The 11,988-nt window shown below is 41.0% G+C and overlaps 2 protein-coding genes across 5 annotated transcripts in view; one reads left to right on the forward strand and one right to left on the reverse strand.

The window, feature by feature from the left end:
• The window catches only part of VTI1A (vesicle transport through interaction with t-SNAREs 1A), a 257,572-nt gene extending 257,130 nt beyond the window's left edge, over positions 1-442 (reverse strand). For all 4 annotated transcript variants that reach the window (XM_053948652.1, XM_053948651.1, XM_053948654.1 and 1 more), the window contains exon 1: positions 36-442. In XM_053948652.1, the coding sequence (XP_053804627.1) occupies positions 36-129 (94 nt within the window). In that variant the 5' untranslated portion in view covers positions 130-442. The remainder of the gene's footprint in view (positions 1-35) is intronic.
• Positions 443-543: 101 nt separating this feature from the next.
• Positions 544-10,776, forward strand: ZDHHC6 (zinc finger DHHC-type palmitoyltransferase 6). Its single transcript, XM_053948650.1, has 10 exons — positions 544-926; positions 2,623-2,714; positions 4,315-4,474; positions 5,503-5,664; positions 6,243-6,296; positions 7,771-7,938; positions 8,225-8,266; positions 8,625-8,770; positions 8,859-8,902; positions 10,214-10,776. Exons 1-10 carry the CDS (start codon positions 678-680, stop codon positions 10,315-10,317), a joined length of 1,221 nt encoding a protein of 406 aa, XP_053804625.1. The 5' UTR covers positions 544-677; the 3' UTR covers positions 10,318-10,776.
• Positions 10,777-11,988: the final 1,212 nt, after the last annotated feature.

The following is an 11,988-nucleotide window of genomic DNA, read 5'->3' on the forward strand; positions in this document are numbered from 1 at the left end:
AGCGAGGGCCGCGGGGGCGGAGAGCAGCCGCTCACCTCCTACCAGCTTCGGCACCTTCCCGATGCGGCCCGTGATCTCTGCCGTGAGCACGGCGAAGTCCTGCTCGTAGCTCTCGAAGTCGGAGGACATCGCGGCGATCGCGCTGCCGGTGCCGGGGGCGCCGCTCCGGACCGCGGCGCTTCCGCGTTCTGCCACCCCAAAACGCGTCCCCCACCCCGCTCCCGGGCGCCTCGCCACGCGTTCCGGCGAAACTCAGGTGATTTAACCGGCACTGCCCAGCCCCTCTCGGCCGTCCCGACAACCCTGGGCGGCCTTGGCGAGCGGGATCGCGCCGCACCGCAGGCACCGATGAGAGGCGGCAGCGCCGGGTCACTCCCGCCCCGCAGCCCCTCACGCCCCGCCTCGTAACCTGCAGGGGGGGGGGAGAACGCGGCTGCGGCGCTACGGGCGGGCCGCTGTTTCCCGGGGGCCCGTATTGCGAGCGGACCGCGGGCGGGCGGCGGCAGCGCGGGCCCCGCTCCCGCCCCGCTCCTCCCCTTCCCTCCCCGCCCCGCTCCCTTCCCTCCCCTCCTCTTCCCAGTCCCTTCCCTCTTCCCTTCCCGCCCTCTCCCTCGGCAGCCGGCGGGAGCCATGCACGGCGGCGGCGGGGCGGCGGCGGCCGGGCGGCGGTAGCGGCGATGGTGGGGCCGGGCGCGCTGCAGCGGGCGCGGCGCCTGTGCCACTGGGGCCCGGCGGTGGCGCTGGCCGTGGTGGCCGTGTGCTCCGCCACCGCCATGGCCGACGCCGCGCTCTGGTACTGGCCCCTGGACACGGCCGGGGGAAGCGTCAACTTCGTGATGCTGCTCAACTGGACCGTCATGATCCTCTACAACTACTTCAGCGCCATGTTTGTGGGCCCCGGGTACGTCCCGCTGGGGTGGACGCCGGTAAGCGCTGCCTTGCGACCGCCTCGTCCCGGGGCCGCGCGGGGGACCGGCGGGCAGCCCTGGGGCCGGGCCGGCTGCCCCCGCGGTCAGGACAGTAGAAATCGCGTGTCTTTCGATGCCGCTGTTTCTCCTGTGTCCCCCAAGAATGCTGCACGCTCTCAGGCCACGCCTTCCTTCTTATCTGGTTCCGAAATCTTTGCTTTGCCTCTCCCCGGTTTGCTCCTGCCGCTTCCAGAGCTTCCAGTACAACCCAGCTTGCTCCTGATACCGAAATCGGACAGGTAGAAACTTTCTGACACAGTTTTGGTATTAGAAAGCAGCACGCTGGACACTTCAGATATCCTTCCTCTAATGGAGTGTGCCGAGCGTTGGGTAAACAGAGTTTTTATCAGCCCCGCTGATTACACATCCACTAGCTATCTCCACTTACTTAATGTATATGTGATGTATATTACTTTACATTGTCACATTCCTTATTGGAAGTCCTTATGTGGCCTTTTAGGGTCTCCTTTGGTGGTCTTCAGTGGCCAGTTTTGCAGTATTTCAGGTGGCCATTCCAATAAGCACACCGCTGTTGATTTCCGTGACTGCTGCTTTGTCAGCCTTGCAGAGCTGAGCCGCTTCCTGCTTGCCTGAGGGAAGCCTTTATCTGCTTCTCCAAGGCCCTGTTCTCTTCTGCTGCCCTTCTGCATCCCTTCCCTGTGCTGTCAGGGCTCGGGTAATGCTGCTTGGCTGGCAGCAGTTGCTGTGTCTTATTTTATTAGGGGCTCCTCAAAACAGAGCAGCAGGAAACAAACCCCGATAGCTGGGAATGAGAACCTCAAGGTTCTCTGCATGCTCCTGCAGACACCTGTTTTGGAGATTTTGCTGCTAACAGTAACAGAAATAATTAATTTAGCAAATTTCTTTTTTATTTTATGCATGCCAGAAAATTATATGGTTACCTTCTGCCTAACACAGTGCATTTCCTGTGCTTCAGTAATCTCTTGGAAGAGTTGCAGTCAAGAATGATACAGGTTCAGTATCTCAAGGCAGCTGCCCAGAGTTTGTGTTCCAGTGGCGTGAGGCAGAGTTTAGTGCTGGTCACCTTTCTAATTGTGGAATATTACTCAGGACAGAGCAGAAGAGGATCCTGATAATCATCTTAGCAGGACAACTGGGTACTCCACTTGCCGAGTGCAAGATTTTGGCCACTACTTGCTGTCTGCAAGTGTCTCTGTCTCTCATCTTGCTGTAGTTGGGGTGTGTAAAAGAGATTGTAAGAGAGTTGAACATTAGTGTTTACCAGTGCTGTATCTTTGTAGTAAGCTTAGTGTGTTTTATGGTGTAAAATGGAGAGAAAATGTTCACAGGTTTTTTTTTTCTTATTAGAACAATAATGTGCTGACTTTTACTCTCAGAACTTCACTATGAAATCCTGCTTGTACAGTTGCTCTTCCTGACAGAAGAACTGTTTATTTCTTTTAGCAACCAGCACTTTCAACAGTGGGAGATGACTGTTTTATAGCCAAGAGATTAGCTAGGAATTATTTAATTTTGTTTTTTCCTCTCCTTGATGCCTACTATTAAATAGGGTTGGACTATGAAACACACCCTGTCAGAAGAAACCAAAGATGCTTAGGTTAGGAAAATGCCAAGATAAACATTGCCAGCAGAGTTGTGTATACATCTAACACTGCTGTTCTTCTGTTTAAAGGAAAAATCTCAGGATTGCATGTATCTCCAATACTGTAAAGTGTGTCAGTCTTACAAGGCACCTCGTTCACACCACTGTCGGAAGTGTAACAGGTACTGTTCCTCTTCACAGCTGTTTAAAGTCCATATTAGAGCAGATCAAACCTAATGATGGGCTATTACCATAATTTGTGCTTCCAGTACTTGCACTGTAGTTTTTTAAAAAGCTTCCATATGAGCACTGTAGCCCTTTCAAGTATTTCCACTTTCTAATTGTATGATATCTATACAGTTTTGCTGTGTTGTAGTTTAGAAAAATGACTGTCTTTAACATTTTCTTTATAATTTATTTAAATCAGTTTCTCCTAAGAACTTCTTGACGGTACTAACAAAACAATGCAGTCCTGCTTCAGGGATGTGAGTCTGTGTAAATACCTAAAAATCATCTAAAATTCTTTTTAAATTCTGAGTCCAAACATTGACCTGCTTAGAGAGTAGAAATATCTATTCTGTCATCTTTCCAAATGGGAATTAAATGTTGATTTGTGTGGAAATTTTGGATTGCCTTTTTTTTTTACTCTTCACTAAAACAAGTTTTTGAGGGGAGTTGGCATGTTAAGTGAGGTAATAAATCTTTTGGGTCAATTTAAGAAGTTTGCACCTTGTTATCTTCCAACACACTCATCCTGATACAAAGGATACTTTATTATAAATAGCTGTCACTAGAATTTAGTGCATCTTGAAAAAATCAAGGCACTTCAGGTGTCTGCAGTCCAGGCAGGTTGTCCTCTGAAGGACTCCTAAGAGAATGTGGTGAAAGAATATTGCAACATATGTGTTCATTTGTTATTTCTATAAACCCAAGATGTGCAGTCAGTGCTTTTTTGGGAAACAGAAACTGAAACTCCAGAGCAGTGCTGTAACTTGGCTACATCATCCCCAGATTTAAAATTAATGACTCTTTTCCTTGAGTGACAATCTTTACACTGAGGATTGATCACTTAGGTGGTCACAGAGACTTTTACACCTGTCAAGATAATTTGAAATGTGAACAAATCTTTATTCAGGTGGGGTTTTTTTTCATCTGTAAGCTACACCAAAATAACTGGCTTTATATTGAATACAAGAGTGTCTCTAGGGTGTTTACACTTGTTAAATGTATTTTGAAAAAGATTTTCAATGGTGTGAGGTCAATGCATAGCAATTGAGAAAGCTTTCAGGGGGTTTACCACTGAGAAGAAAGAGTTACTATCACACTTCTGTCTGAATATATCTTTTTTAAATACTCTTTCTACAAATAGTTCACAGGGAATTTGACATTTCCTTTATTTTCCTGGTATTCTGATTTTTAAAAACTGGCATTAACAGTAGTGTTTAATTATTGTGATCATAGTTCTTACAAGTCCCATTCTATGGCTCTGTCTCCAGGCTCTGTACTATGGTGATTATTAGCAACTAGTTAGTTTGAGTAAAGAGGACAGATAACTGGGGAGGGTAGGACCTGGAAGCACTTTTCATTTGCTTTTTTAAATTCTACAACATAGAAATATAATTCTGAATTGCAACTGAAAAGAAACTACTGTGTTGATGTGTCAGAAATTGGTGGGTTCAAATGAAAGAATGGATGTTGAGAAGTAGAAAATCAGCCATCCTTTGAGTTTTTTGAGAAATATTATACGTGTCCTTTATATTAATCAATATTTATCATTCACAGATGTGTGATGAAGATGGATCACCACTGTCCTTGGATCAACAACTGTTGTGGATACCAGAATCATGCATCTTTCACTCTGTTTCTCCTCTTAGCTCCACTGGGATGCATTCACGCTTCTTTCATATTTATTATGACAATGTACACTCAGCTTTACAACAGAGTAAGAAAACATAACTAAGTGCTTAAAATATTATTTAAGTCAGGTGCATAATTTATCTCTGGAAGTACGAGAGAATTTGGTTTTCTGAGAAGAAGCATGTGGAATTCCTTGTTCTTCTTTCCACACTCACTCCTAGTTCTGCTTTGTACTCATAAGATGTATGTATGGAAATGGAGGAGGATTCAGAGAAGGTTGTTTCTATTTTCATTCTTTTTTTCCCTGTTGCTTCTCATAATCACAGGGAGTTTCCTATTGCTTTACATTGACTGAAGACAGTTTCTGAGTAGCACTTTATGTAGAGAGGGAGAGACAGGCTGTGTTTTGGCTGGCACAGAAAACAGCTGCTATTTATTTCCAACATACAAGTTAGATACTATTTATTTTCTTTTACTGTCCACTTTTTTAGAATTATGTCTATCTCTTCAAGAAAAAAAAAAAGTACATTATTTTGGGGACTAAAGATAAATATGTCATCTGTGGTTTTTTTAACCGGAAAACTTCAACAGTTAGTAAAGGGGTTATTCCAGAACGAGCTTATCTCAGATCCATGGCTAAGATTATAAGCTTTGATTTCAGCCTTTGTGGTTGCAGTGAAGAGCTTGATAACATCACCTGAGTGTAACAGATGAAGTTGTATTTGTAGCAGCTGAGTTGTGTTTGCAGAGTGATAATGTTGAGAATTGCTGTCTGCAAAGCTTTCAGAGGAAGCCTGCAGCATTTCCACAGAAAACAGGGACTGTTCTATGCAAACATTGTCTATCTGACACTGATGAATGAGGGTTTTTTAACATACCAGAGTCCAGATTTTTTTGGGTCTGTGGAGCTTGCAAGATGGTGATTGTGGTTTCATTTTCCATCTAGCAGCAAACTTCTGAAGATAAAAGTTTTGAGTATTTTTTTTTTATTACCCTGCTTCATCTCTGTCAGATATTGGACACATACTTTCAGAGCCAGATTTTGTAGGGATAACTTGCTTTGTTTCAGCAGTTGGAAAGTTCTAGAGCTGAATGAAATTTTCCTCTTTGCAGATATCTTTTGGGTGGAGTTCTGTGAAGATTGACATGAGTGCAGCCAAAAGAGACCCTCGTCCCATTATTCCCTTTGGACTGTCTGCATTTGCTGCATCTTTATTTGCCTTAGGACTGGCATTAGGAACAACTATTGCTGTTGGTATGCTGTTCATTATCCAGGTAAGTCTGTGACCCTCTTGCAAAGAAGTTAAAAGCTGTAAGTTTTGCGTGCTTGTGGAGCAGAAACAGAATTCAGGATTGAGATAAGAACAGTTGCTCAGAGCTTATGTTGTTGTGTAACTTTTTCAGGGATTTGTGTAGCTTTGTCTTAGTTTTTCTGTTACCACAGTTTTGGGTTTTTTTCATTATTTTTCATGGGAGGACTTGGATGTGCAAATCTAATGAACTAAGAAAACGTGAAATGGATTTTATAAACTCCCTAAAAAGGCAAAATACTTGCCCTGTCCCTGCAAGTAGGTGTAAATATGCCTGATATATTTCTTAAAATGTTGTAGATCTTTGGAAGGAAACAAAAAGACATTTTAAGCATAAAGTGCAATACTGTGTGATACTGTCTTAAGTGTATAATTCTAGATTGTGTATTTGAGGATTAGCTTCTAACGAATGTTTCAGTTAAGTCTATAAAAGTTGTTTTGTTCTTTAGGACAAGTTTAGTTTGTTAAATGAAGCTTTCTTTGAATATCTGATGTATTTCTGCAGAAAATAAATCCTAATTTCACTTAACACTTTTATTTCAGATGAAAGTAATTTTGACAAATAAAACTTCAATCGAATCCTGGATTGAAGAAAAGGTATGCTTATAATATAGTATTCTTGGACTGTTACAAGGTCTGTTTTCCATATTTATAATTTTGTTTCATCTCTGGGTTAAAACCAAAGATGTTATTTCAATTCACCACTGACCTATACCTACAAGAAGTTTTTTCCTTACCATCTCTGAAATTCACTGAAAGAAATGAGAAATCATGTAAATGCATAGATTTTTTTTTTGTTTTGTAAGAGTTTGTTGAACACAGAATACTATTTGCTTTGAAAAGACTTTGCTTTTCTACTTGAAATATGTGGGTGTTTTCATCTGAAACTTGAGCTTAGTCATTACTTCTGCCTGTAGCTTTGATTGTCCACCTTGCTGACCCATTCAAAGTGGCATCTTTTGACTCACAGTTTTAACCATTTCTTACTTTGGATTATAAGGGAGGGTTTTCCTTGATTTTAAAGAAATACTAGAAAATACCTGGTCTTCTGTACTTTAAATTTCTCTTGGATCTCTATATTTATGGAGGTTTTCACAAGATTTTTCAGGAGAAATATAGTCAAACAACAGAAGCTAAGCTTAGAGGAAGCAAAACTGTCTCAGTAGAAATTAGTTTGGTTCTACCTGGTTAGTTTTTGTGTTAGTCCACAAACATTTCATTAATGTCTTGTTGTCTTTCTTTTATTTTGTGTACCAAATTAGCATGAGAATCTTGACTCTGTATAAGTACTTAAAGTATTGTAATGTCAACTCTTTGCATGGGATATGGCTGGATCCAAGTCCTGTTAGACCTTTAAATAATGGGATAATGGAACATAAGTGAAAGAAATCCCTGTTATCGCTGTATTCTAGAATTTGGAATAACATGTTAAAATTTTTACTGTAAAACACAGGCTGCTAATATGTCCCATTTGAAAGCTGAGCACGGACTGTAATACATAAATACTTCATAAAATGGCATTATTGCAACAAAGAGAACACAGTTCTGTGGCTGCTCCACTAGATGTCATTAGAACTGTGGGAGTGTAAAGCTCGTGACTATGGAATGTGGGCAGTTCAGATCGTGCCTGTGTGTGCATTCTTACAGGAGGAATTGGCACTACCAATGTTGAGTCATGTTCATGATCATTAGTCAAAGGATTCTGAGCTGTGGAAGCTTTTGTATATAACTGAGAAGTAGTCAGGCATTGGTCCCTAAAAGAAAGCAGTAAAGTAAGATCTGGGCGTGGAGGGAATCATCAGTGTAGTCAGTGGACAGTTGTTAAAGGGCAAATGGGGAGTGGCAGGGATGGGGACACCCAAACAGACATCCATCTGAATGCCATGATTGGTTTAAGCAGTTTTTAAAGCCTGGGTTGATATAGCAGGAGTTCACTGCTCTTGCCTGAAAATATTTGCCTTTAGGTCCCATGGACCCATACAGAGCTTATGACCTGGCCTTCTTAATATTTGCTGCTTGACTGCAGTGTGTAGGGTGTTTTTATGTATTGCATTTCTTAATTATTTTCTAGGCCAAAGACAGAATCCAGTACTACCAAACGGGTGAGACCTTTATCTTCCCCTATGATATGGGAAGTAAATGGAAGAACTTCAGGCAAGTGTTTACATGGTCTGGGATTCCTGAGGGAGATGGCCTGGACTGGCCAGTTAGAGATGGATGTCACCAATACAGTTTGACGGTAACTGCTCTTCAATGGTATCTCAAGCTGATTCTGCCCACTATCCAGTTGTCTGCTTTCCTTTGCAATAATAGACCAGATTTTTTAATAACTAAAATAGACAGGCTTGAAATACATGTACAGGAGTTCTGTTAAATGTTCTCCCATTTTTGATGTACTAAAAAATTACGCTTTTGTGAGTGCTTCAAGCTGCTAGTGGTACTTCCTGTGTTTGTTGAATGATTTCAATACCTGGATTCATTTTGTGTTGAATGCTGCCTAAATTTCTATTTATTATCATTTATAGATAGAGCAACTGAAACAGAAAGCAGACAAGCGAGTAAGAAGTGTAAGTATTTATTGAAGTTTGGTCCAAAATTACTTTGAAATAATAGAAATAACAGTATAAATAAATGTAATTAAGCAACACAAACAATGTATAGCAATCTACTTAGTTAATCTTGGCACTTAGCCTTTGCATTTGCCTCTTAGTTCCCAGATAGAAAGAAACATGATAATAAAGAGGACTGTGCTTCATTGTTAAGCAGTAATTTAGAATTTAGAGTCCCTTTGACAGCCACTGTCATTATGTCTAAATCTGTGGTATGCTTGAATTGATTTTTTTAGTGTGAAACTTACAGTAGGGCCATAACACCTTCAAAAAACTGTGTCCTGTTCCAATTGCTGTGTCCTGTTCCAATCTGCAGGTGCGGTATCGAGCCATAGAAGATTACAGTGGTGTCTGCTGCCCTGTGACTAAAGGTGTTAAAACATTCTTCACAACACCGTGCACTGAAGAACCTAGAATTGCACTGAGCAAAGGGGATCTGATTTTAGCCACCAGAGGCTTAAAGTTAGTGGCTCCACACCTTTATATTTGGTTAAAAGAATTATTGAGTTGAGTTCTGGCATCTAATTACCTATTATGCTTCCTTCCCCAGGCACTGGATGTATGGTGAGAAGATTCTCATCTCAGCTACTGATGGTATGGAGCAGTTAATTTCACTTTTTCTGTTGAAAATTGCAAATCAATTTTATAGCTATTTAGAAATGTGGCCAATATTATGTGTTCACTTCTCAAAATGTAGAATGATAACATTATTGGCACTAGCTTCTCTGCACTCTCCACAGTTTTTATTCTTTACATCTAACAGACTTCCCAGTTTTGATGAACATTAATTCACTCTGTCAGACTGACAGAACACTGATATAATACTTTACTGAAAGTTGAGTGGGAAAGGGGACACTTCATATTCTAAGAAAAAGTTAGACTTTTAGACCATAAAGAGGTTAAGGATGATTCATTTTTTTTATATTTAAATGCTGGTCTGTCTTAAACACATCCAGGCTTCCAACCTACACACCCTATATAAAGCATAGAAATTAATCTTTGTGTACCTTAAAATCTAGGAGACATCATGTCTTTGTTTAGAATAATTTCTGGAGACTTTAATATGCATTTATAAAACTACCTGGGGGTGTTGAAAATAATAAAGACTCCTGCTGATCTGCAGAGGGTCAGCACCACAGCCACCTGCATTGAAGCTTTTACATTTTTCACTTCAGACCTCTTGCTTTGGACTGAATTAAAATTTTACCTGCCAGAAGGTGTGTTGGATTCTGTTGTTTCTCCCAAGCAACTGTTAATTCATTGCGTGTGCATTTCATATTTGCACAAGCTTCCCAGATGCTGAAGTAAATCTTCCATCCTCTTCAGCACTGGCAGAGAGTCTGCTGAAATACTCATACAAGTAAAAGCAGTTACTGCATCTCAAGAAAGAGGAAGATCAACTGTGAAGGATGGAGAGGAAAACAGAGAAAAGTGAGAATTATTAGAGTAATAGAAAATGTGACTTAAAAGGAAAAGCCAAAAGAATTGGTGTAGTTTACCTGAAGAGGAGTAGAAAATAGGAGACAGCTTGAGTATGAACAAATAGTCATCAGGTGTGTGAAAGTCTGTGGTAGACAAGTTTGTTACCTGCTTCCTGTGCCCCTGCTGCATAGAAAAAGGAGCTGTAAACCTGATTTATAGACAGAAAGATTCAGATAGGGTATGAAGATTAATTTTCTCAAATAAGGTAGAGTACTGCAAAACTTCGGAGATGTCTGTAAACATTTTAGGTAGTTGGAGAAAATCTGTGCATCCCCAGGCAATGATGTTAGAAATTACTTAGATGTTCTGTTTTGTAGAAGAAAATAACTTAGGTAAGTGCTTGATGTCTCTTCCAGTCCTGTGTTTTTCCTCAGTAGTGGGCCATGTTTTGTTCTAAGTTAATGCAACTTTTCATGTCTTAAGGTGGAATAAGAGAACGAGGCTGGTTCCCTAGGAAGTGTGTGGAAAAATACCAGTATGACTCTGAAACGGATCAACCAGTGGATGGAGAGAAGAAAAGCAAATAGCCTTCTAATTTTTTTAAATATGAAATGGAATTTTTACTTCACACCACAATCCTTTACTTGAAATTTTCTGTATATTACTTTAGACTTATGCAATGAATATGTTAGGATGAGGTTTTCTTTTCCTCACAGCTGAAAGGATTGTGTATGCCTGTGCCATGGTTTGCATACTTTTTAAACAATAAATAATTGAAGAAGCCATTCAGTGGATTGCCTTCAAGATGCATCTTTTCATCACAAGTCAGGATTGTTTTTTTCTGTTTTAATTGCATTCTGAGCATTAAGATTTTAGTTTTTTTTCCTCAGCCGCATCTGATTGTTATGCGTGCTGCTTATCTTTTGTATTTCTCTGAAGCTGCCCCTGAAAATAAACACCTGATTCAAATTCCAGATAAGATTTGTTACATGTGACTTTTAATGATGTGAATTGTCCACCTCAAATAAATGATACATTCATATTCACTTGTGGGTTCAATTGTTCTTAGACCTAGAAGAACTAGTTCATAGGCATGGGAGTGTGAACTGACTGGGAGGTAAACATTTAACCTTGTAAGTTGCTTTTCAAAGTTAAAAAGGTTTCAGTTGTTGCAATAGGAATATTTTGTGCTTTTAATGTCAAAAATTACATCCAGTACTGTCTGTTCCCTCTGGTACCTAAGAGATCTTGATCCATTTTAGAGTGAAAGGAAGCAGTATCCAAGAATTTTTGTGAATTCTGCTACTAATGATGAACAGCCTTCTGAAGGCATTTTCACTTAGCATCTAGTATGGATTATTAGTTAGGAAGACCTTAAATTGGAGCAACCTGTACCAGCTCAAGGCTTTTTAAATGTCTCCAAAACACAGCAGGTGCATTTGTTCTCTCATGGTGTAGAGTTACATGTCAGCCAGGTTGAGGTTTTGAAAATCAGTTCATGTGGCCGAAGTGGCACACAAGAGACCAACATAAGACCAATTTACACTTGAATTGCTATATATGTTTTATTGTTGAAGCAGTGCCATTCACCCTCCAAGCATACCTGTTCAGGGAAGCATCGCTGTTTATTGTATCGACAAAAGTACTTTCCAGGCACTGCAGCAGGTGGCATCACAGGATTCAGCCTCGAGTTTCTGCAGATCTCAGTTGCACTAGATTTACTCTCTCTAACTAACTTGCTCATTTTTGTGTCCAAAACCAGTTCTGGGATACATTTCTTCTTCCCTGCCTTTTTTTTTTTTTTTCTCCCCAGTCTCCCCTGGGGAAAAAGATTAGGCCACCACTGATTTCACATCACATTGCTTTAAAGAAAGGATAGGAAAGATAAGCAGCATCGTTACATGCAGTTTCAATGATGCCTTTATAGCCTCACATTTCTGACAAGCACACAGTAAGTGACTCAATGGTTACCCTAAGATGTCAAGGTCTTTGGGCCCAGACTAGAAAAATAATTGGGTCAGCTGTTTTTACTAGTCAAAGCGAGAGCTGCCTAACAGCAAGAGGGGGATCTTTTGATAAATCTTGCTTTCATTTTGGGATAGCTGAGCAAGAGCATTAAAGAGGGAGAGGAAAAGCCACTAGCTGTCTGAACAAGACAGGGAAAACAATTTTTGTCTGCAGACAAAGAGAATTCGCCTAGGAAAGCTACAGATACACCTTCCCCATGTTGCATCCTTGTTATCATTGCCTTTTGAACT

This window comes from Vidua chalybeata, chromosome 8 (assembly GCF_026979565.1).
Source record: "Vidua chalybeata isolate OUT-0048 chromosome 8, bVidCha1 merged haplotype, whole genome shotgun sequence".
NCBI classification, from domain to species: domain Eukaryota; kingdom Metazoa; phylum Chordata; class Aves; order Passeriformes; family Viduidae; genus Vidua; species Vidua chalybeata.

Excerpts from the sequence above, each read along its gene's own strand:
- ZDHHC6 (XM_053948650.1), top strand. The coding sequence starts at position 678 with ATGGTGGGGCCGGGCGCGCTGCAGCGGGCGCGGCGCCTGTGCCACTGG. Across the intron at positions 7,939-8,224 it reads GTCACCAATACAGTTTGACG|ATAGAGCAACTGAAACAGAA; the intron begins GTAACTGCTCTT and ends TATCATTTATAG. Across the intron at positions 8,771-8,858 it reads TTAGCCACCAGAGGCTTAAA|GCACTGGATGTATGGTGAGA; the intron begins GTTAGTGGCTCC and ends TTCCTTCCCCAG.